This window comes from Balaenoptera ricei, chromosome 5, assembly GCF_028023285.1.
Source record: "Balaenoptera ricei isolate mBalRic1 chromosome 5, mBalRic1.hap2, whole genome shotgun sequence".
NCBI lineage: Eukaryota > Metazoa > Chordata > Mammalia > Artiodactyla > Balaenopteridae > Balaenoptera > Balaenoptera ricei.
This window is the reverse complement of record NC_082643.1, coordinates 34,609,185-34,634,207: the sequence shown is the minus strand read 5'-3', so window position 1 is coordinate 34,634,207 and position 25,023 is coordinate 34,609,185. Positions and strand designations below refer to the sequence as shown.

At 41.8% G+C, this 25,023-nt stretch overlaps 1 protein-coding gene across 4 annotated transcripts in view; it reads left to right on the top strand.

Annotated features, from left to right (window-relative positions):
* The first annotated feature begins 2,558 nt into the window (after window positions 1–2,558).
* SH3D19 (SH3 domain containing 19) overlaps window positions 2,559–25,023 on the top strand; it is a 180,769-nt gene continuing 158,304 nt past the window's right edge. For all 4 annotated transcript variants that reach the window (XM_059922602.1, XM_059922601.1, XM_059922605.1 and 1 more), the window contains exon 1: window positions 2,559–3,014. In XM_059922602.1, coding sequence (XP_059778585.1) covers window positions 2,903–3,014 — 112 coding nt within the window. In that variant the 5' untranslated portion in view covers window positions 2,559–2,902. The remainder of the gene's footprint in view (window positions 3,015–25,023) is intronic.

The window sequence follows — 25,023 nt, the reverse complement described above, 5'->3', positions numbered from 1 at the left end:
GCCACTGTGAGCAGTCAGGTACAAGTTTTTGTGTGGACATGTTTTCATTTCTCCTGAGTATATACCTATGAGTAGAAGTGCTGTATTATAGGGTAGCTCTACAGTTAACCTTCTGAGGACTGCCAAACTGTTTCCCAAAGTGGCTGTGCCACGTTACATTCTCACCAGCCGTGTATGAGGGCTGAAATTTCTCCATATCCTTGTAACACGTTGTCGTCTATCTTTTTTACATTAGTCATCCTGGTATGTGTTAAGTGGTATCACACTGAGGTTTTAATTTACTTGTCCCTAATGACTAATAAGGTTGAACATCTTTTCATGTTCATATTGGCCATTTGTATATCTTCTTTGGAGAATGTTCTTTTAAAAATTAGGCTAATTTTTTTTTTTTGAGTTTTAAGTTCTTTATATATTCAGCATACAAGTCCCTTACCAGATATATGATTTACGAATATTTTTTCACATTCTGAGAGTCGTCTTTTTACTTTCTTGATGATGTCCTGTGAAGCACAAAAGTTCTTGATTTTGGTGAGGCCCAATTTATTTTTTCTTTTGTCACTTATACATTTTGGTATAAGCGACACTCTAAGAAACTATTGCCTAACACAAGGTTATAAGAGTTTAATCCTATTTAAGGATTAAACCTTTTAAATTTAATTTACTTTGAAGTTTTCTTTGAAGAGCTTTATAATTCTAGCTCTTACATTTAGATCTATGATCCATTTTGAGTTAATTCTTTCATACAGTATAAAGTGGGGTTCAGATTCTCTCTTTTGCAAAGACAATTCTTTCTCTATTGAATTATCTTGGCACTCTTGCCTAAGGTTATACATTTATTGTAGAATTTACCAAATTTTGCCTTGTTTTGTGGTAAACTGGGTCAGTCCCCCTCTGTCAGGCTAGGACAGGAAATATGTTTTGTTCATTGAAAATGAGAAAACCTATGTGAAAAGCACCTACCATGGGCCCCAGAGTAAATATTTCTTTCCTTCTTTTGAATCTCCCCACAGCACTTATTGTGGTATTTGTCATACAATAGTTACATAAGTGTTTGTTGAATGGAAAGTCAGCTTGAGCCTACACCTCGAAAGGGCACGGGTTCCTAAAGCTCTGACTGGATGGACATCCAGAACACTTTCAGCCCTTTTCAAACTCAGAAACTGAATAGTGGAGAATGACAGCTTTGTGAAATTGGGCTGCTGTCAGGGTAGGGGCTTCCAAATGACTCCTCATCCTCTAAGGTAAGTGACAAATACCCAAACACTGAAAACAACCCTAAAGGTCCAGAACCTTTCTTTCTTTCTAGTTTAACTTCAAGTGGTCCGGATGTCTACTTATTTAACTGCTTATGCAGTAAAGTCTCACTTGTGAATTTGACCTCAATTCCACACAATCGATCGTGGTTCTTTTCTGCTTAAAAGCAGAAAGATTTTCTCTGGCAGCAACAAGCACTATTTAAAAGGTAAAGAGACAGCGCTCAGGTGTGCCTGGCGATTCTATTTTCAGTGACCCGTTTCTCCCTCTCTGTTTCTCTCTTACATGCTGAACATTAGGAGCCCTCACAAGCTTTCAAAAATAGAGCAAGAGGCTGAAGATAAAGTCCTGTTCATTCCATCGGGGGGTGTCGTATGGAGTCGTGTCCAGGCAACGTCTCTGCCTGCATCTTGGATATCTTTTTCCGAGATGTGAGAATCTGCCCCTCTCTGTGCGGAAGTGTGTACGTGCGAGCGCGAACCGAAGATGTGTACTATACAGAGATACAGAATAACTTTCTTAGCCCATTCTTTTCAGCTTTAGGGAAGTGCTTCAAGTGACAGCTTCTGACTCCAGAGACACTGCTCTGTCACTTCACCAAATTGCCTTTCTGCAAATAATCAGGTCCCGTGCTCTTAAGGAAGAAGATGTACTTTTTTATTATTAGACTTTATATTTTGGAGCAGTTCCAGTTCACAGCCAAACTGAGCTGAAGTTTGAGATTTTCCAGGTCTTCCTGTCCCCACCCCTGCACAGCCTTCCCCATTATCAACACCCCCCCCCCCCAAACAGAGTGGTACATTTGTTACAACTGATGAATTTACACGGACATATCATAATCACCCAAAGTCTTTGGTTTACATTAGGGTTCACCCTCCCTGTTGTACTTTCTGTGGGATTGGACAAATGTGTAATGACATGTATCCACTATTATAGTATCATACAGAGTCGATTCACTGCCTTAAAAATCCTCTGGGCTCTGCCCAGAGGCTCGATTTGAAAGGGCGAAAAGAGAGGGAAAGAAAAAAGCCTGCAACTGCGAAGGCGCTACCAAACTCCAAGCCGAGTTTGTTCCCAAGTTCAGAGGCTCCAGCTGCCCCAGCTCTCCAAGTCCGGCTACCGGCAGGTTCCTCCTCCTTTGGTTTAAGTGTCAAGCAAATGGGTTTCCTGTTAACACCGGAATACTGTGAAAGGGCAGGAAGAGGCCAGGCCGCCTCCTCTTTCCCCCCTTCCTATCCGGTTTATTTATTTTGTACACGTTTGTTTTGGTGGAGCGGGTGGTTGCAGCGCGTGCGGCTCTGAGGCGGCCTCGGCGGCCGGTAACCCCTCCCCGAGGAGGCGAGGCCCGGCCAGACCCCGCCCGATCCCGGCTCCAGCTCTGCGGGGCGGACACCGGAGAGAGGAAGGGGGAAGAGAGTGGGAGAGGCAGAGCCGGGAGAAGGAGGCCGCCGGGGCGCGCGAGGAGGCGGGGAAACCGGCTCGGCCCGCGCCCGGCCGCTCCTTCGCGGGCTGCAGGTGGAGCCGCGGAGGTAGCCGCTTCCGCCGCCGCCGCCTCCTCCTCCTCCCCGGGGCCTCCTCCCAGGCCCGGAGGCTGCTGGCGCGGGACGCCCGGAGCTGGCGGCCGGCGCGCGGGGCCCGCAGCTCGTCGATGGCTGAAGGCCGGCGGCGGGAGGACGAGGACGAAGAGCTGCACGAGCGCCGGGAGCTCGGGGGCCCGCGCCGCGCCCGGGGCCGTGCGCTGTCGGGCCAGTCGGCAGCAGGTGAGGGGCGCGGGCAGCGCGAGGGGGGACCGGGGCAACGGGGACCCAGGGCTGGGCGTCCCGGGGCCGCGCAGGTCCTGCCCCGGACGCCGGCGGCTCCCTCGCCCGCCCGGAGGGGACTGGCACCTTTAACTCTAGGAGGCGAACGGGAGGGAGAGTGGTTTTTTTATCCCCATCCTCACTTTGGGGCCGAGCCCGAGGAAAATTCAAACCTGTCTCTACCTGCTAGTGGCCCTGGAGCCGAAACTACAAAATTTCCATGCAGACTAAATCCAGGAGCTGCTGGCTTGGAACTTGTGGCCCGGGTGGTTACTTATCTCTGGATGAGTCAGAGGCCAGTGGAGAATGCCCCCTCCCGATAGGTTTGCCTCCGCTGTCGCAACCGGGTCGAACCACATGCGAATCGCCCAGTCGGGTTTCGGTGCCTCTTGAACTTCGGACCTGTGACTGTCCTCCCAACCCCCAGCCGCCCGAGTTCACCTATTTTCTATAGGACTTGCTTTAGAGTTACTTGGTGACCCCCAGCCCCACCCCCCAGTCCAGAATATAGCCTTCCAAAAGGCGATTCATTTGGACTGATCATTTCTGGGCCTGTAACTTGTGTTTTGGGGGTGCGCAAAGGCGGCGCGGATCAATAGTTTGGCGCAGAAGTGGAAGAGTGAATAAGTGTAGATCCGCACCCCTTCCCTCTTTCCGGGGCAGCTTTTCAATTAAACAGAATAGAGAGGACATTCTTTGGTCTTTGGTTCCAACTGGATAAGCCAGGTATCCGAAAACAAGAGGGAAGAACAAACCTAGGGAGGTGACAACAAAAGGGAGATAAGGCCGTGAGAAAGGTTCAGATGTGAACATTCATTAACGCCCCTTTAGAAAGTGGAATATCGTGAACATTCCACCCAGCCATGGAGCAGCTTTTCTATGTGGCTCCCTTAACCTAAGAGAAAGTTGAAGAATTAAAAGAAGATAATGGGTCTGTGGGGAACAGCTGGAGGGTAGAAAATGGGATGAAAGGAAAGAGTTTGAGTGGAACAGGAAGAAATAGTCAATCTTGGAGCCTTAAAAATAATTCATTTTGCCCATTACTCTTTTCATCAAAATGGGGCATTTGACTAACCACACGAACACCAGCCATCTTGAAGATAACTGATAGTTTTGTTCAGTATAAACCCAGACCTAATGAAATAATGGGTAATTGCTGGATATGAGTAAATAATTCTTGCAAGAATACAATGAAAAAACTTTACAAAGATGTTCCGCTGTTAAATTACTGATCTGAACATGCCTTGGACTCCTCTTACTTTCAGCAAAAAGCTTCACTTACGTACTGTGCAGAGCTGTACCCGAGGTCAGACTAGATATGATCCAGATAGATGTGTATCATTTAGTTGCAATATGTGTATTTATTCCAAGGCTGGTGGAAATGGCATTTTTTAACTTGTTTTTCCCAGTTCCTTAATTTCCCAAGGCTACCAGAAGCTTTTCTAAGTTCCATGATAATATTTTGCTGATACGTGACACAGTGTCCTTTTTCACTCAGAAATTGGTGTTTTCAGTTTCTAACCATTTAGTGTACCCTGTCTCCACTAAGGGGTGAGGGGCAGAGATATTATGGAGTGGGCAGAGGGTTAAACTGGCCATTATCGGGCTTCTTTCTTTTGAGACACATTATTTAATAGTTTACATTTCTTTGCAAGCTGTGCTCCTCTTTCCCCTCATTAGTTCCCGTGTGTTTTTCAGACTCCATCGCATTCCTTACCAAGCTTGGGCATTTGTTAGTTATGTTTTGTGCTGGATGTTCTCTCTCCAAGTGAAAAAGTAGGAACTGACCCAGAGGCTTCATGTTTCTTCTTTTTAACATCTGTCTAATCTTTCACTTTTCCTGTTCTCATCCGCTCCCTCCTCCCTCCACCACCTCACAGTCTAAAGATTTTCCATTTTTCTTTGATCTCACAGAGGTTGACATCATAAAGTTAGGGTTTATGGACTTGAGGGAGTCTGTGAACTTCTCTCCATGCTAAATTTAGGTGTGGTTGTGGAAATGTGTTTTTTTACTTTACAATGTACATTCAGGAGAACGTATAAAACCTGTAAATCATAAAGTAAAACTCTTGTAACCTGTGCCCAAGTTGAGAAATAGAATATTATCATTTCTAAGCAAACTCTACTCTCTCCCAGTCATGGCTTCTTCCTTCCCCTTGAGGGAACCACTTTTATTCCCTTGCTTTTCTGTGCAGTTTTACCTGTACAGTTTTATCTGTGCATCCCTATACAATATTATTTAGTTTTGTTTATTTTACAACTTCTTACGAGTGGAATCATCCTGTAATTTTTCTTTAGTGTCATTCTTTTTTTCACTCCATATTAAGTTTGTAAGATTTATCCTTATTGTTACATGCAGCTGTAATTTCTTTTCTTTGTATTCTTATATCACACTTTTTGCTTATCATTTTTTATTGATTTGTTGGAGTTCTTTACTTGTGCAGGAATCTCAACTTCTGTCGGTTGCATGTGTTGCAAAATCTGCTCCACTCTGTGGTTTATTTAAAAAATGTTTGTTTGTGGTTTCTTTTGATGTGGACATCTGTAATTTTAACGTAACGTGTATTTATGAATCTTTTATGAATCTTTTTCTTTATAATTAGTGTCCCTCCTCCCCTCACTGTCCCCCTGGTTAAGAATGCTTTCCCTACCCCAAGGTCATGAAGACATTCTCCTATATCTTCTGTATTGTCTCCTAAAGTTTTGTTAACTTTCTTTGTAGAGAGGTGCCATAGCGTTCATCAGACTCTCAAATGGGTCTGAGAACCTCTGACTGACCTACAACATTTTTATATTGTTTCTCCAAAGGGCAGGGAATACAAAATTCTAGGTCCTCCCTTAATCACCTGGAAGAATGGTAGGCACTTAATAGGGTTTAATAAATACTAAATACTAAATACTAAATAAATGTACTCTCTCTATATGTGTTGATGTGTTTATGGTAAACGCTGGAAGAACAGATATAACTTCTCCAATGTGTTTTGAGTAAAATAACTAATATCGTCAGTATGAGGTCACAGAATAAAATTCTTTGTATTCTTTATGAACCAGTTGCTTCTTACGTGCTAGCACCTGTGAGGGAGGTATTATTTTCTCCATTTTATAGTTGAAGTGAGTATGACTCCGTGCTCCCAATGCAGGGGGCCTGGGTTCGATCCCTGGTCAGGGAACTAGGTCCCACATGTATGCTGCAACTAAGAAGACCGCATGCCGCAACTAAAAGATCCTGCATGCCGCAACTACACATGCCGCAACTAAACATGCTGTAATGAAGATCCCACATGCCACAACTAAGACCTGGTGTGGCCAAAATAAATAAATACATATTTTAAAATAAATTAAAAAAAAAAAAGATTGACGCTCAGAAATACTTAAGTGACTTGCTCAAGATCCCGCAGCTAGTAAATGGCAGGATGCGGACTTGAATCCCGGTCTGTTTGACCTGAAAGTCCATGTTTTTCCAAGCTATCCCACTGGCTGCTAATACAAGTCAATTGCTTTTAATGCTCCACACGTTTATACCTGCATGTTGCTTGTTATATTTTAGAAATACTTTATTACATTTATCTGGTGCTTTTCTGCTTAGGAGGGGCTTTCACAGCCTCATGGAACTTGATTGTTACAACGACCTGAGAGGGAAGACGGTACATTTTTATTATTCCCATTTTAAAGACGAGTAAATTGAGACTCAGAAGTGTTAAAAGACTTAATCTAAAAGAATACAGCTAGGTATAGCTGCACGTCAGTTACCTCTTTTGGATGTTTCAAGTCATAAACTGTCGTTTCTTTAATTTGATTCATATAGCATGCTAGGTCATATGGCCCAGAGTTTGTGGCTCTGTCTAGTAAGTTGTGTAGTTTTGAAAACTGCATTAATTCTTCTGGGCCACCATCTTACAGTTTTTGTTATTAGAATTTCAAAGTTGTCTAATTTATTTTGAGGAAGTTATTTTAAGTCCCATAGAAACTATGGATATATATACACGTTGTTTAAAAATCCTGCACTCACCAACTTCTTTTAGAAGACCTGTCTAGTTATCCTGTCAACAAAATGTATGCAAAATGATGTAGAAAATACAAGGAATACAAAGAAATATATAAAATAGGCTCCCTGCTTTTAAAGAACATGTCATAGAATTAAGGAAGGTAAGACTAATATACTTTAAAGAAATAAATAAGAATATAAAGTAGTCCATGGTGACTAGCAAGTGGAGTTTAGCATAAGAGAACCAGGCAGTCTTGGTTCATTTCTTGGCTTACCTCTTACTGTGTGACCTTGTGCAAGTTACCTAACCTCTCTGTGCATCCATTCTTTATTTGTAAAGTGGGAATATTAATAAAACCTATTGCATAGGGTTTGAGGATTAAGTGAATTAGTATATGTAATACCTTTAGAACATAGCTAGGCACATAGCGAATACTTCCTATAAAGTTGTTAGCGTTTATTTATGTATATTTTTGTTAAAATATCTGACGCTTCGTTAAGTCTACATTTTTCTCCCTTTGGGAATAGTTATGGGGTTTCAGATTGGCAGAGAAAAAGGAGGTAAAACTGCATCTTCACCATTTCTAATCAAATGTAGTTGCTTTGCTTTGGAGTTCATGCATCTTTTTGAAATATGTCAATCTTACAAGACCCTGAAAGACTGAGACATTCTTCATTCGACATTCCTTGCACCATACAAACTATTTTAACGTGGCTTGTCGTTGATGTTTACCCTTTCTTCATCATCACAAATGAAAAGCTCATTCTTTTTTTTTTTTAATTAATTAATTAATTTATTTATTTATGGCTGTGTTGGGTCTTCGTTTCTGTGCGAGGGCTTTCTCTAGTTGCGGCAAGCGGGGGCCACTCTGCATCGCGGTGCGTGGGCCTCTCACTGTCGCGGCCAAGATCTCTTGTTGCGGAGCACAGGCTCCAGACGCACAGGCTCAGCAATTGTGGCTCACGGGCCTAGTTGCTCCGTGGCCATGTGGGATCTTCCCAGACCAGGGCTCGAACCCGTGTCCCCTGCATTGGCAGGCAGATTCTCAACTACTGCGCCACCGGGGAAGCCCAAAAAGCTCATTTTTGTGACATAAGTATTTGTGTTCAAAGTGATTTCAACAAATCAAAGGTAAGTTAATGACTCTACATCCTGTTTTTAACCAGGGTGCATCCCTTCATTTTTTTTTTTTTTTTTTTAACTTTGCCACTATTCATGCAGTGCTTCTATAAGGTCATTGGCATGTTACATTCTGGGGGCAACTATTTTCCCTCAGATCGTTTCAGCTTTACATTCAATGGTACTTAGAGTCTTATCCTCAGAACGTTTGGGTCTCTCTCAGTTAGCTTTAGCCTCCAGCAATTTACAGCATCTTTCTGGGCCTTAGTTTTTGCCTTATTAATTGAAAGGATGAGGCTTCCAACATTACATTTTATGATTCTAGGGGATGAGGAGGAAAATAGCTTCTGACTCGGTTTACAGAAGCCTGCCAGTGTGCGGGGTCCGATCTGGGGGGGCGGTTTCTCCGGGCTCCTTGTGATGAGGGAAAAGCCCAAGGTGCCACACTCGAGATGTCGCCTCACTGGGAAAAAGGCAGTCACGTTAGCTTAGTTGTGCTGCAGGTACCTGCCTTTCAAGATGGGCACTCCACTTCATCAGTGGAGAACATGGGATGTGTTCTGGGGGAGTTTATAATACTGAACATAGGTATGATGAAAATATTATCCGTTAAGTACAAGATGAAAATATATGTCTAGTAGCTTCAGAGCAAAGAGCAGGGTTAAGGTGGGGAGGAAGGAGGCCCGGCCCCCTCGTTTGTATGAAGGTTCAACATCCATTCCTGCCCCTCAGCAGCTGTAGGCCTCACCTTTAGGGACTCTAAGCTTGCCGTTGGGTGGGGATGGGTGCATGGCGGGGGAGGGGTGTACAGACAGTAAATCATTGTTTTCTTTTCTTTTTTTAAATAAACTTTGTTTTTTTAGAATAGTTTTATAGATTTACAGAAAAATTGTTAAGATAGTACAGAGAGTTCCCGTCTACTTCACATCCAGATTTCCCTGTTACTAACATCTCCTTAGTTTTTACCTGATTTCTTCCTGCTCTGCAGGATCCCATCCAGGACACCACATCACATGTAGCTGTCGTGTCTCCTCAGGCTCCTCTTGGCTGTGATGGTTTCTCAGATTTTTCTTGTTCTTTCTTTCTTTTTTTTTTTTTTTAATTTATTTATTTATTTTTGGCCGTGTTGGGTCTTTGTTTCTGTGCGAGGGCTTTCTCTAGTTGCGGCGAGCGGGGGCCACTCTTCATCGCGGCGTGCAGGCCTCTCACTACCGCGGCCTCTCTTGTTGCGGAGCACAGGCTCCAGACGCGCAGGCTCAGTAGTTGTGGCTCACGGGCCCAGTTGCTCCGCAGCATATGGGATCTTCCCAGACCAGGGCTCGAACCCGTGTCCCCTGCATTGGCAGGCAGATTCTCAACCACTGCGCCACCAGGGAAGCCCCCAGATTTTTCTTGTTCTTGATGGCCTTGACTGTGTTGAGGAGTACTGGTCAGATATTTCGTAGAATGTTACTCTATGGGGATTTGTCTGATGTTTTTCTCATGTTTAGACTGGAGTTTTGGGTGTTTGGGAGGTAAAGTACCGTTTTAACCACATATTAAGGGTATCATATTAACATCATTTATAACTGTTGATGTTGACTTTGATCTCCTTGCTGAGGGAGTGTTTTTCAGTTTTCTCTAGGCCAAGGTTACCACTCCCCGCCACCCCCCCATACTGTAGGGGGGCAGAATATCTACATAAATCTGTTAGAATTCTTCTGCACAGGAGATAGCATTCTTTTTTACTCTCACCTTAGTTTCTTCAGGTTCTCCAAACACGTGCCTTGGGATTGTGTTTAGACCCTGCCTTTTGGGGACTGTAAACTCAATTCCTCCACCCCAGTTCTGTCCAGAATATCCCATGTGTGCTCTTGTCTGGCACTTACTTTCATAATTAGAAAGGAAAGGCATGAAATGCGTATCCAACTTGAGATGACCTGTGACTAAAACTCATTCACACTAGAGTATCAACAGGTACAATTTTGGAAATGGAGAGGAAGTTAGAGTATGAGAGGAATTTGGAAAAGCCCTGGATAATCAAACAATAATGAGTTAATATTTATTGTGTGCTAGGTCCCAGGTGGTATTCTAATTGTTTTACATGTATTTCCTTCACTTAGTCCTCATACCAATCTTATGAGATAGGTGCGATGATTTCCTTCAGTTTTGCAGATGAGAAACCGGAGAGGGTGTTTACCCAGAGCGGGTAAATAATCTAGTCAAGGTCACGTAGCTAGAAAGCTATGGAGTAGGATTCTGTGCAGACTCCTACCCAGTATTTATTCTCGTCTTCCTTGGTCAGTGGAACCCTATATTGCTGACTGTGGCAAGGTACCCACCTGTGAAACTGCTTCACCCAGCCTACTAATGAGAAGCAAGAAAAAGTTGTTGAGTGTGGTTTCTAGAAAAATTCTTTAAAGGGGACTCAACTGCACAGAATATCCTTTTGCCCTTATCACCTTCCATCCCCCCACCAGGGACAAGGGTGTGTAGCTCACAGCAGCCATCCTGGGTCATGAGGTTATCTTGAGGATGGAAGCCACGCACTGAGAATGGTGGGGCAGAACAATGGATGGAATCTCAGTTTCCAGTGGTAATAGAGTCATCATATGAGCTTTGGATTGTCTGCTCCTCCTTTATTTAAGAAAAAATAAACTCTGTCTTATTTAAGCCACTGTTCTCTTAGGTCTTTTAATTAGCAGCTGAATGCAATTCCTAACTGATAAAAGTTCTGACTTGATCATATTTCTCTCTCCTTACCACCAGGCTATTTTTGTTAACATGAGGTTACCTAGGTTCTTGTTGCTATTTTGTACTTTATTATAATGTGACCTTGGACAAATAACTTAAAGGCCCCTCCCTTTTTGCATCTTTTGAATGGGAATTATTCATTCTCTAAATACAAGTTTACTATGGGAAACATGTTTTTAAACGTCACGTTCTCATGTGTGATGTACATTTTTTGAAGAGGGTCATGGTCATACTTGGACAAGTTTAAGGGTATTGCAAAGGAAACCTATAGAATCTGAAAACAGTTTTCTGATTTTGTCATTTTGCCGAGTGCCAGGTCTGAATACCTCTCAGGGAACCAATAAATAGAAGCTGTGATAGGAGGTGATTTTGTCCCTGCTCTGATATGCATACGAGCAGATTCTCAGTGGCACCACTGATGAGCCTATAACTCATGCCGGGGCTGCTGTGTAGGATTCAGAGTTTGTTTCCGATACGGCTGCCTTCAGTGTACCAGAGTGTTGTTTTCTGAAGATACATTAGTCAAGGAATCGCTATACTGGAAGAAAGCTAAATGCTTTTTCTGAGAGCCAGCCAAGAACAAGGCACAGAAGAAAACGTTTGCACATGTGGAGAATTCATTTTTCTGGCGATAAATATCACCATTTCCAAAGAATCCTTTGAAACTAGTACAGAGGTGTTCACAAAAAACTGCAAGGCCCCTCACTCAGCATGGGGCCACCCATGTAAATGATCCTTTCTTGCTTTGTCACCACCCTTGTTTCTTTATTTCCTCACAAAGACTCCCCCTCAATACACACTAGCTCAGTGGAGATAACAGGCTATCTGGAGATTATAAGGTAGATTTGTGTCACTCCGTTGAGGTATAACTCTTGCCAGTGGAAGGTATGGTTTGTAGGTGAAATTCATTTGGAATAAGGAGTGGTATTTCAAGTTTTAAAAGGTGCAGGCTTGTGTTTGAATATTACTCTTAATTAGATGCTTAATAATGTGAAATGCCTAATATCACAAACATTTTATCTTTTATGCTGTTCTATTCCTGTTTCTCCTTTCTTCTTGAGGCATTCAACTTTAAAACGTGGTGTGGTATTTCTCACATTTCTGTAGCAATGAGACCTTTAAACAGTGCTTCTCAAACTTTAATGTGCCTACAAATCACCTGGGGATCTTGTAAAGACGCAGATCTTGATTTAGTAGGTTTGGGGTGGAGCCTGAGATTTTGCATTTCTAACAAGTTCAAGGTGATGCTGCGGCTTCTGGTCCCTGGACCACACTTTGAGTTACAAGGTACTCAATCACCTCTACCTCAGTGCCAGGGTTCTCAGGGCTGGCTGGGCATCAGAATTAACTGAGGAGTTTTTAAAAAGACTTATGCTCATGACCCCACCCTCAGATTTTCCTGATTAATTACTTTTGGTATAGTATCTAGAGAACTGGATTTTGGGAGTTCTATGTGAGGTGAGACTCACTGGCTTAGTGTCCTATTAAAAAATGTGATGTTGAGTGGTTTCAGTGGGCTTTCTTGTAATTTGAACTGTAGTATTTTTCCATCATAAGTAATTTATGTTGTGATGCCTTTTAGTCAAACAGAATAAATAAATGGAATCCACCATGCATTTTATACACGGATTTTATTCAGTCCCTCTGTTATCCATAGCCTAAGAAGACTCCATATAAAGAATGATGTTAAGGACTTATCATTGAAGTAACTGGAAAGCAACGTATGTGATAGTTAACGTTCTTTCAGATTGCAAGAAATAGAGGTCTGTTCTGCTAACCTCAGCTGTCGGGAGGCAGCTTATAAGGATACTCCAGTAAGTTGGAAGACAGGAAGTAGCCTTGGAAGTCATTTGGAAATAAGAGTAGCTCTAGGAAGCTGACAGCAAATAGTTACCTCGGAGAACATTCCTTTGTAAGTTGGGAAGGCTGTTATTCTTTACGTTACTAACACCACCATTTTGGTGACTCAGTTCACTTCTGTCTCCTTCCATGGCTTCTGAACTTACTGAATAATTGACTCTTGTTTTTCTTACAGTCAGCCTCCCTAAGAAAGAGACTCTAAGTAGGCTGGCCAGTCAGGGTCCTGCACAGAGTGCCCCTTTGGGGCAGGGGTCTCATGCTGGTTGATCTCAGAGGCTAATGACAAAGTACATAGTAGCCACCTTTTCAGGCCCATCCCTGGTCCCTTCTCCTGGAGGGGATGGTAGGGTCTTGTGGTACCCACCTGGCCACCTGCACATGAGAATTTGAGAATCGCCTGCAGCTGATTCTGTCAGATGAGACTCTGGGCCTGAGGTGTGTTCTGAGGTTTCTTAGAATGGAGAGAAGGTAAAATTGGCAGATTCCATGCGGACACTCTTTCAGTAATGAGTTCCACGAGGGAAGATTTATGTTGTTCATTGTTATAGCCCCATAACACAGAACGGTGCCTGGCACATATATTCAATACGTCTGTCAAATAGAATAGAATTTTTTTAATGATGTAATGTTGTCTTTATCGTTCGTTTGATTACATTTTATTCTAACCCGAATCCACGGGCAACTATGGAGAGTGAATTTCTGCTCTGCCCGTGGCTCACCGAAACAATATGCTCTGACGCGCCAGATCTTTTCTTGTTGCCTTGTTAGCAATGATGAACATTAGATGTTTGCCACTTGGCGCCATCAGTACGGCTGGCGTCAGGCTTTGGGCTGAGGGGCAGCAGATGGATGTCAAGTCCAGCGCTCGGAGTCCTTCCTAATGGCCTCCCTCTAGGGTAACCTTGGCCGCGGCTGTTTCTCCTCTGGGAGGCGAGCGGCCCCTCCCCGTACAAGGGCGCCGCCATGTTGGGTCCCAGCGCATTGGCTCTGAAAGGTCAAGTGTGGATTTGGACGTTTGGCCAAGGAAAGGAGGCTACTTTTCAGGTAAAGAGGGAGACACTAGGAAGATGAGAGTCGCCGTTACTTACAGCAGCTGCTGCCTCTTGAAAAGCTCCAAACCCCCTATCTGTGCAGAATGGGCGGAGTGTGGCTGTTAAGGATGTTTTCGAGGAAGGATGGACCCGGCTGATGATGGATGGGGTGTAGGGCAGCGCAGCGAGCACCAAGTCCAAGGATGCTGACCTGCCCCGACTCGGGAAACGGAGCTTGCAGTTGGCACCTTCCCAGGAGAGAGGCAGTGATACCCACCATTGAGTACTAAGCCTTGACTGGAGCGCGTTTGCTCTTCGTGTGAAATATCACGGCCAATACCTACGTAGCTCTGGGAACAAGCCTTTCAGTAGCTCCTTGAGCTCAAGGATTCTGTAAACCTTGAAGAACGTAATTTGATAGTTATCACCTCATAGGTTTCCAATGAATGTTTAATGAAGGTGATGAAGAATTAGGGGTTTTAATCCCAATATTCTTCAATTCTTTGCTCTTTTAATTAAAAACTAGATTTCTTCCTCTTGCAGTGGGTTTTTTAAAAGTACCAAGTCTTTAGCATGTCTGAACAAAACATTTTATTGATCACTCACCAATTTAGTGCTTAACGTATGCCAGGAACTCATGTAATCCTTTAACAACACAGAAAGTCAGGTTGTTTTTAATAAGAACAACGAGGCAAAGAGAAAAAGAGCTGGGATTTGAAGGCCTGCAGTCTTTTTTCTCCTTTAATTTTTAAATTTACATACAGTAAAGGTGACTTCTTCTGGGTACGTAGTTCTGTGAGCTGTGACACACGTACAGATTCTTGTAACCACCCCCATAGTCAGAATACAGACAGTTTCATCACCTCGAAATTCCTGTGCTGCCCCTTGCAGTCATATCTTCTCTACACCATTTAACCCCTGATCTGTTCTATGTCTCTGTAGTTTTGCCTTTTCCAGAATATGATATAAATGGAATCATTTCACCCAGCACATTGTTGTGGAGGTTCATTCATGTTGTTAACTGTGTCAGTAATTTGTTCCCTTTTGCTGCTGAGTAGTATTCCATTGTATTAATGCACCACAGTTTGTTTATCCATTTACCTGATAAAGGATATTTAGATGATTTTCAGTTTTTGGTATTTATGAATAAACATACAGGTTTTTGCATAAACACAAGTTTTTATTTCTTTGGTTTAAGTACCTAGATATTGGTTTAATGGGTAATATGTAAGTGTATGCTTAACTTTACAAGAAACTGCCAAACTGTTTTCCAGAGTGGTGCTATACCATTTTGCATTATTATGAGCAATGAATGAGAGTTCCAGTTGCTCCACACCCTCATCAGCACTTGGTATTATCAGGTTTTTCTCGTTTGCTTTTGTTTTTGTTTTAGCCTTTTTGATAGATGTGTAGTGATACTTTGTTGTGGCTTTAATGTGCGTTTCCTTAATGGATAATGATGTTGAGCATCTTTTCATGTGGTTAATTGCCATCCATTATGTCATCTTTGGTGAAGAATGTTCAAATATTTGCACATTTTAAAATTGGGTTGTTTGTTTTCATACTATGGAATTTTAAAGAGTTCTTTATATATTTTGCATTCAAATTTTTTGTTGGATATGAGATATGAAAATATTTCTCCTAGTCTGCAGTCTATTTTTTCATTCTGTTAACAGTGTCTTTAGCTCTTTGAATATATTGGAAATAGCTGATTTAAAGTCTTTGTCTAGTAAGTCCAATGTCTGGGCTTCCACAGGAACTGTTTATATTGATTGCTTTTTTTTTTTTTTTCTTTTTCTGTGCATGGGCCATTACTTTCTTGTCTCTTTGTGTGCCTCATAATTTTTTGTTGAAAACTGGACATTTTGAATATTACAATGTAGCAACTCTGAAATCAGATTCTTCTCCCTCCCCAGGGTTTGTTATTGCTGCCTATTATGATTGTTGTTGCTTGTCTAGTGATTTTTCTAAACTAATTTTGTAGAGTGTGTAATTTTTGTGTGATGTGTGGCACTGAAGTCTCAGTTTCATTAGCTTCATGGTTAGCTGGTGATTGGACAGAGTTTTCCTTAAATGCCTAGAACCAAAAAAAAAATCTCCCAGTCTTTGCAGGGGGGCTCTGTGTGTGTATCACAGCACACCTTCAACACTCAGCCAAGCAGAGTACAGCTAACCTTAGCCTTCACTTTCTGCTTGTGCAGAGCCTGTAGTTCAGCCAGAGCTGAGAGGTTAGTGCCCTCTCAGATTCTTTCTGAGCATGCACTCACCCTGGGAATGCACATGGACTTCTAGATTCCTAGGAATATGTGGGAGCTTTTCAAAGCCCTTATTTCCCAAAGCATCTCATCCTTCAGCCTTTCCCCCCAACTTCTTTGGTTAGTCTGTTGTTTGCCCCAACTATTATCCATTGCCTCATGCAGCCACAACAAATATATTTATTTGCCTGTAAATGATTTCAATAAGTTTTCTCGAGCTAGCCACTTTTAGGAGAGTTCTGAGTTAGGCAAGATAAAGGCAAGTCTTTTGTGCTGGTCTTCCAGGGTTCCACCGGACAAGTCAAAACAAATTATTATAATTCTTTGTGAATGAGGTCTTTTCTGCTCCCTCTGGTACTGGTACTGGTACTGGTACCGGTACCAGTACCAAGAGGGCAGGCTATTATTTTCAAGGCTTCCACTGAGCTGGAGAATGGGGGATGGGACCAGGGTAAGTTAAAATGCCACAAAACTTGCTACTGCAACCAAAACCCAGCTAGTTTTCCTTGATTAAGTGTTTCACTGTACTTAAGTGCATCAAGTGGTTGCTGCAAGCTTTTGGTTAGTTTTCAGTGTTCAAAAAGGGTTGATTCTGCCAGTTTCTGCCAGTTTTTAATTGCTTTTACGGAGGACAGACTTTTGGAGTTCTTTACTCTGCCATTGTCACTGATGTCCCTCAAGTATGGATTAAAAGAAAAACTGATTAAGGTTGTTGGTCTTTTTATGAGCAAATTGGCCCAAGTTCTCCCAATAAAATACCGAAAGAGAAAGTGTGGATAGTCTTACTCGTTTTGGAAGTGTTTGCACATCCTACAGTAGCATCATCAAGGTATTTGAGGAGCCCCGCTCATCTGGTTACAGCGCTGGCGTCAAGACCCTCCATTTAAACCCTGCATAGGCAGCTTGCTCTTCTCAATTCCAGGCCACAGACCACACCTAACCTGTCTGTTGCTTTTTAAAACATGATTTTCAAGGGATATCTGGTCAGGAAACCTATATTCCTCTTTGTTTTTGAAAGAATGACTCAGAGAAGGTAGCTTTATTGCGCTCTCCTGATATAAATCAGTCATGTGTTAACACTGGGGAGTGGAATTGAGGAGGGTGTGGAGTGTGTAACTCTATATACTTCTGTATTGAGTTTCCTCCAATGAGTATTACTTTGGAAGTTAAAAGAAAGGAAAATAAATTAAAAATACCATGTGAAATAATTGCCTGCTGGTCTAGTGTATTTGTTGCTCATTTTGTGGTATGTTTTTAAACCTGTTTTGCCTTAAGGTGAGTTACTGCAATGATCGTAGCAAATGCTGTCCTGTTGATAAAAGAAATGATTGATAAGTATTGGAGAAAATGATAGTAGGAAGGAAGTATATAATTGCGTTTCCTCTGAAGATCATTTTTCAAACACTGGCTAATTTATCATTCGTTCACCTATTCTATCTTATGACATTCACTTGTTTTTATGAAAGCCATAATCACTTGAAAAGCAAATCCTCATTTATAACCACACTGTTGAAAGCTGTTTAACATAATCAAAACCTACCCTTAGCGTCCTCCGCCTTATTTTTTGCTGTGTATTTCATCTCCAAGTTGTGATGCAACAGAACCTGTTCTAAAGCAGTAGGTGGAGGAGACCTGCATTGTAATGCTCAACTTGCCACCAGCCAGCTGTATGTCCTTGATTTAATCTCTCTAGGTCTTAGATTCCTCATTGACAATATGAAGGATTTAGACCAGGGATCTGGAAACCATAGCCCTGTTGACCAAATCTGGCTCACTGCCTGTTTCTGTAAATAAAGTTTTATTGGAACACAGCCACGCTCATTCTTTTATATATTGTCTATGGCTGCTTTTGTGCCGTATATGCAGAGTTGAGTAGTTGCAACAGAGTCTGTGTGGCTTGTGAGCCTAAAATATTTACTGTTTATCCCTTAACAGAAGAAGTTTGCTGACTCCAGACTATCAGCTTTTCTTTCAGGTTAAAAATTCTCTGTTTCAGTTTTGGGATACTTGGGCCAACTATTTCTTTTTTCCCATCAGATTGCTTCGTAGCAGATCACCAGAAAAATTCAACTGGAGGAGGGGAAATACAAATCATACATTGTTATTTGTTAAACACCTATATCCATCATACGTCTGACATATTTTGTTAATGCTGTGGTTACAAACAACCTCTAAAGCTCGGTATCTTATGACAGGTATATTCAGCTGGTGAGCTGCAGCTCAGCCTCACTTGTCTTCTTCATTCTGGGATCCTGGCTGGAGGAGCAGTTCCTAACTGGGAAAAGGAGCAATGGACAAACGATGTGCCAGCTTTTAAAACTTCTGCTCAGAAGTGGCATATATTACTTCTACTCACATTTCTTTAGCCAACTGGATGTTAGTGGTCCAGAGAAGGATAATTCTTCTGTAGGACGCCCTGGTCCCTCGAGTGGGTGGCTCATCCTTCTGCAGGGAGAGCTGTGGAACACTGGGAACAGCATCATCTACCTCAGCCTCCTTAAGGGTTCCCTGGTGCGAGCAGACTGAAACTAATGGCCAAAACTTGGTTTCAGAATTCTTTGTGTGTAATATTTTTCATGAACTCTCTGCAATTAACAAGTAACTAGAAATTGGCCCGTTGAGCTTTTGGAATATATTCTGAATCTCTCAATGTGCTTATTTAATAAATGCTCATTGTAAGAATGTAATATCTGTTTGGATTTCTCTTTTATAGACTCCTGATGTCTTTAACTTATAATTCTCACCCCCAAGCTATCTTCTCCAAGGTTCCATATAATGACACAACTCAAGTTGCCCCAGCCAGAAACCTGGGTGAAGTTCTTAACTTCGTCCCTCCCCATGATTACTTATATCTAACCAGTCAGTTACCAGAGTCTATTGAATACATCCCCTAGGTAGCCCTTGACTAAGTCCTCTTGCCTCCATCCTCATTGCTACCATCCTTGTCCAGGCATCTCTCACCATTCACAACAGCCTTGTAACTAACTAGCCTTTCTACCTCCTGACTTGCTTGTCTGTAATCCATTGTCTACACAGCCACTGAAGTGATTTTTCTAAACTGCAAACTGATCATGTTATTCTGCATTAAAACCTTTCAATGTCTTATTTAATCTTCCCCTTAAATAAGCTCAAATTTCTTAGCATGGCCTTGAACCTTTTTTTCCTTTATTTTTTTTTCTGGGAATTCCCAGGTCTGTCCTCTTATACTTAGCTTACATTCATGGCCAGAAGAATATAATCTTTCTTCTAGAAAGATTTTTCTAGAGCATACTTTATGAACTCACATAGTATTTGGTAGATGTTTTTCACTTGTAGAGATTCAAATGCTTGATAAAAGCATTGTGCAAAGCTGACTGTGTGCAGTATTGAGGATTCTCCTGTCCTGATGCTCAGTGGATTGCTCCTTCTTGGAAGGGCTTGGATAAGCCAGATCGGCTCCAAAGAAAGACGGGTTGACACTGTTTTGTTTTACTTTCTTTGTGACCTGTTTTTAGAAGTTTAGAATGTGCCCATTTTGGAACTGGTCATTTATTGGCCCTCTTTAAGTGAGCTAACATATTTTTCCTTATGATACCAACTCAGCAACTTTGGACAAAAAGAATGTGAAGCAAATGCATTTTTAAAAAATACTATCTCCTCTAGGTCTTTCATGTTAGCTCTCTGTTTCAGAAATAAAAATAGCTTCATTGAACTCATAGGGGGATAGGAGAAATCCAAATACTTGCCTTTGAAGATGATCTAGTGATTTTAATTTTTCAGGCAAAAATGTTTTCATTATTTAAAATTCATTGACACAAAATTTCTTTGATCAACCAACTGCTATCCTTCTTTTTATCTAGCCTAGTTATGTGGAATTTTTAATAGAAGGAATCGAAAGTCTCAACTCTGAAGCTTTGCAATTGTTGTAACCAGCTTTCTGTTATCATAAGCTAATTTTAAAAAGCAAGCTTAATCAAAGAAAAAAACAAGGTTAAAAAAACCTGTATATCTGTATAAACATTTAAAAAGGTGTCAGAGGTATGTTGGCCACATCTTTAAGCAAGAGGAGAACATGTAAAGGGTGATAGTGATGAACACAGCCGGTAGGTACATGGAGATTTGAACTTCCTATGTTAGATATTTCTGTAACATTGTGGGTTTTTTTTTAATAAGCAGAATTAGGAAAAAGAATATTTTTAAAAAGATTTTTTTTTTTAAATGAAGAGTTACTTGGCTTCCTCCTCCTTAGGGAGGGAACAACCATCAGAGTTAGAACAGGCTGCTTTGTGATTACTTACACTATTCTAGAGGTTCCACGAATGTAGAGATTCTTGACCATCTTGAAATTTCATGAAAAAATGTTGTGTTTGTGCATGAGTGCTTTTTTGGGATGCAGGGTTAGAGTAATGTGGGAAAGAGGGTCCATAATTCAAACAGATTCTTCTGGTTTTTTTTCTCTAGTCCTGCCCTCTCTGAGCTCCAGACTGCCTCCTCAACATCTCTACTTGTATGTCTAATAGACATCTCAAATCTAACATGTATGTATGTTTCCCATTGCTGCTGTAACAAATTGCTACAAATTGTCCTGCAGTTCTGGAGGCCAGCAGTCTGGAATCAGTTTCACTGGGCTAAAATCAAGGTGTTGGTAGGGCTGCATTTTATCTCCAGGCCTAAGGGAGAATCATGTTTGCCTTTTTAAAATTTCTGTAGGCCAGCTGCACTCCTCGGCTTGTGGCCCCTTGCTCCATCCTCAAAGCCAGCAGCATAGCATCTTTGTTCCTCTCTTCCTTCTGCTTCCATCCTTCTGCATAGTCTCAAAACATCTCTGACTCTGACTCTCCTGCATTCCTCTTTAAAAAGATTTGTGATTATATTGGGCCCAGCCATAATCCAGGATAATGTCCAAATCTCAAAATACTTAATCATATGTGCAGAGTTGCTTTTACCAGGTAATGTAACATATTCACAGGTTTGGGGATTAGACAGGGACATCCTTGGGGGCCATTATTCAGCCTATCACTGCATTTGATAGCCCAGCAAACTGTTCCTCCTCCAGCCTTCCTCATTTCATTTAATAGTATGGCCATTCTCAGGCCACTAACCTAGCAGTCATTCTTGATTTCTCTTTTCAAATCTTTATCTTTCCCATCCTCCTATTCCAATTACCACCCTCACTCCCATCACTCACATCCAATCCATCGAATCACATCTGGATCCAATCAAAATGTTATCACAGTCCTACCCAACTGTGTCTAGAATCTGTCCTCTTCTCACTAATTTCCACTAAAATCAGGATGCCTTTAGCATTTTGGAGCCTTAAGGCCTCATCCCATCCTATTCTTTTCACTCCTGGGTGTTAATTATCAAAGTTAATTATGGTACAGGGCAGTGTGGGCTAGGTGTCATAAGAGTGGCACAAAGAGCCACCGGACTAGACCTCAGTCACTTTATTCCAACCACATGGAGATGGGAAGTGAAGACTTACATGGTAGAAGACACTGTGGAGAGAATTTGCGTTGGTTGAGGATAATTATCCTGGAAAGCAATTAGAATTTTCCATTAAAGATTTCAGTCTTTTTTTATTCTTATGACAGTGAACATTTCCTCTCAATTATTGATTGTAAGGAATAAAATTAATCTCTGGTTATTTTGAATGACTCCTTCCCTTCCCTTCCTTCCTGAAGAAGAATCATGTTTAACAGAATTCTCAGGCAACTGATTTCTAGTATGTAAACTGTACGTAGTCAACTTTGGTGTAGAGAATATTATAGCTTCAGAATGAAACCAAGCATCTGAAAAGGTAAAATACCCATTGTTGATATAATGTAAAAATAAAGCTTCCACATTTTATTATTATTCTGAACCCTTTTTCTGTAATATTGGCACATGTTGGGGGTGACTTTACAGTTTAATGAAATAAAGAAAAAAATGGGTGATTACTTGAAATAGTCTATTTGTTATATAAATAGAAGATCTGGAAATAACTATATTTCCTCACTTTTGGGGGGAAAAAAGTTCTGGTTGGATTTCAGCAGCCTTAGTGTATAGCTTTATTTATTAAATGTGACCTTAGCAAATCCAACCTTAATTAAAATTCCTCAGGACAAGAAAATGAAAATTGGAGCATATTAAAGCAGATATTCCAAGGAATAATTTCTGCAAAATTAAAATAGATTTTTAAGGCAGAAGGGCTATTGAGCCCACCTCCAAAATAAGATGTAAAGTTGTTCCTATTAATTTTCTCCTCATTTGGTCAGTGGTGGTGTGGACTAAATTCGTTACCAGTAAGTGTGACATTTTAGTTCTGTGAATACAAATGTTTATTGATTTTTTGGTCCTCCAGTCATGTGTTACCAGTTGCTGTACTCATATATTGGGTTAAGCTTTATATTTTGTGTTTTAGCAATGGAAACAGAAAATGTATGTAGTTAGTTTGAGCCTTTTCTTGAAATACAATCACAAGAATTATTTAGAAGATCTTTAGAAAGCCCTAAATACACCATAGACTAGTTGTTTTTTGTATAAGCAGGAAAAAAACTTCCCTGCTCAGTTTTTAAAAAAATACTTTATTGAGATATAATTCGCATACCGTATACTTCACCCATTCCCTGTTAGTTTTTAAAACCATTTCCTAGGGTCCTTTCAGTGTGTTTTTCAGATATTCACTGCCTCCTTTTCTAATCAACAGATTGATTGGGTTGAGGTATACAAGAGAAGGGCATTCCAGGTATAGAGGACAGATTTAAATAAGGCCTTGAGGTGGAAATGGGAGGAAGGAATGAGAAGAATATTGCTCTGGGTAAGAAGGGAGAAAACAAATAGGAAGTAAGGTAGGTGTCTTAGTGATGAATTATAAAGTAGATGGTAAAAAACTTGGGCTTGTGCCTTTCTTCACCTTGGTTCACGGGGCCTTATTATAAGGGTGGTGCAGGTAGGGGACAGGGAAAACAAGAAACAGCCCACAGCCTCCTGGAATCGAACCTTCCTCACTGATGATGTTCAGGTGCCGTAGTCCTCTAGTGTTTTGCTTGTTAGCTGACTGGGGTTGATTGTCTTTCTCTCTGCTTCTTGTCTAATTCTGCTACCATCCAGCTCCCCTGTCTACCATCCTAGCTCCCTCACAGCCTCTGCGGACTCCCATGAGCAGTGGTGTGGGACCTTCTGTTCTTCTATTCTTTGATCATTCCCCTGCTCTCAGCCCTCAATACCTTCCCATCCCACTGAGAATGCGATTCAGAGCCCTTACTGCGGCTCCTAGGGCACTGCTCCCCCTCTGCTCCCAATTCCCAGCCCTGTCCCCCCGCTTCCGCTCAGCAGTGACCTCTGTTCTAACTCACACGCACACAGCCGTGTGCTAACTCATCCTCCCACCTCAGGACCTTTGTACTTGCTGTTCTGTCTACCTGGAAAGTTCTTAGGTATTTGTTTTGCTTCCCTCCTTCATGCGGGCCTTTGTAAATGTCACCTCCTTAGAGAAACTTCCTTGACCACCCGACCTAAAGTGGAGTCCCCCACCCTGATACCTTATCTGCTGCTTCTGTGTTACCTTCCTTTATCAGACTTTCTTGTACTTGGCATTATAATAAACATTTACAGTTGGCACTCCATAACCAGAGCTTTGCATCTGTGGGATTGGTTGAATCCACGAACGTGGAACCCACAGATTTGGAGGGTCAGCTTACTATGCCATTTTATATAAGGAACTTGAGCATCTGCAGATTTTGGTATCCCTGGAGGTACTGGAACAAACCCCAGTGGCTACTGAGAGAGGACTGTATTTTGCATTTGGTTACTGTCTCTCTCCCCCACTGGAATGTACACTCCTTGAAGGCAGGCTTGGTGCATTGTATATGTTGCGGTATCCTCAGTACCTAGAACATGCCTGGAACGTGGTGGGCACTTAATATTGTTGATTGCACACTGACATACTCTAGGGCCCATTTTCAGACTTCCCATGAGAAGGGGTCTGTTGGGCTGTCCAGTATTTAGTGCATCTGTTGGGTAAGATGTTAGGCCAACCTGCCCCCCTACCCGCTAGGCAGCTCTTACATCAAGAGCTCATCCCTAGTAAGTCCAGCCAGTAGTGGTCAGGTCATGTGGTCAGTGGTGAGGTCATGTGGTCTTCTTCTATAGTTATCCCTTTCTTCCCACTTGAATGGCCTGGTCTCTCCAAAAGGTTTACGTTTCAACTCTTGGTTCAGGAGAAGAATATTGTCAGATTCCCATGCTGTGGAACAGTTGCTTCCTACGGGTCTGGAGGAATGATAGGAAGCAGTGTTTTGGCTTTCTTGACCTTCTTTATGTCCCCTTGCCGTGTCATTCTGGCTCATACATTTGTGTGTTTTCTCTTCCTATTTGTTCTTCTCCAGTTCTTGATTTTAGTCTGTCCTTTCTCCTCCATTTTCCTTTCTTGCCCCTCCTTTCTCTTTTTCTTTTCTCTCAGCTGCCATTTTGCTTTGCCCTCTGTATCATTCCAGAGCTTGCTTAGCTTGAATTATTGTCTCTGAGAAAGATTTCAGTTCACCTGCTTTGTGTACTGTTTGTTCCTTTGTGCCTTATAGGTGGAGAGAGGTACGAAAGAGAATGGGGCCAAAACATTCTTTCCTTCATCCTTTTATTTAACCTGTATTTGAAAACCTACTTTGTGTAAGACATTGTGCCAGGTTCTGGGCTACCTCAGTAAACAAAAGGTCCTTAGTTGGGGAGACAGAGAGATTGTGTGTTTATTTCTCATTCATTCATTCACTCATTCAACAAATACTTATTGAGACTGGAATATAGTGGTTGGCAAAAGCAAAAATTCTTCCTCTCATGGACCTCATTGCATTTTGGTAAGACAGACATACATTAATTAGACAGTTATACAAATGAATGTTAAATTACACCTGTGTTGAGTCCTATCAAGGAGGACACCGTATTGCGAGACTGTATATTGGGGGGATTTGTTCTCGTCAGGAGAGCTGGGAACAGCTTCCTTGAGGAAGTGAAGAGTGAACTGAGATCAGTA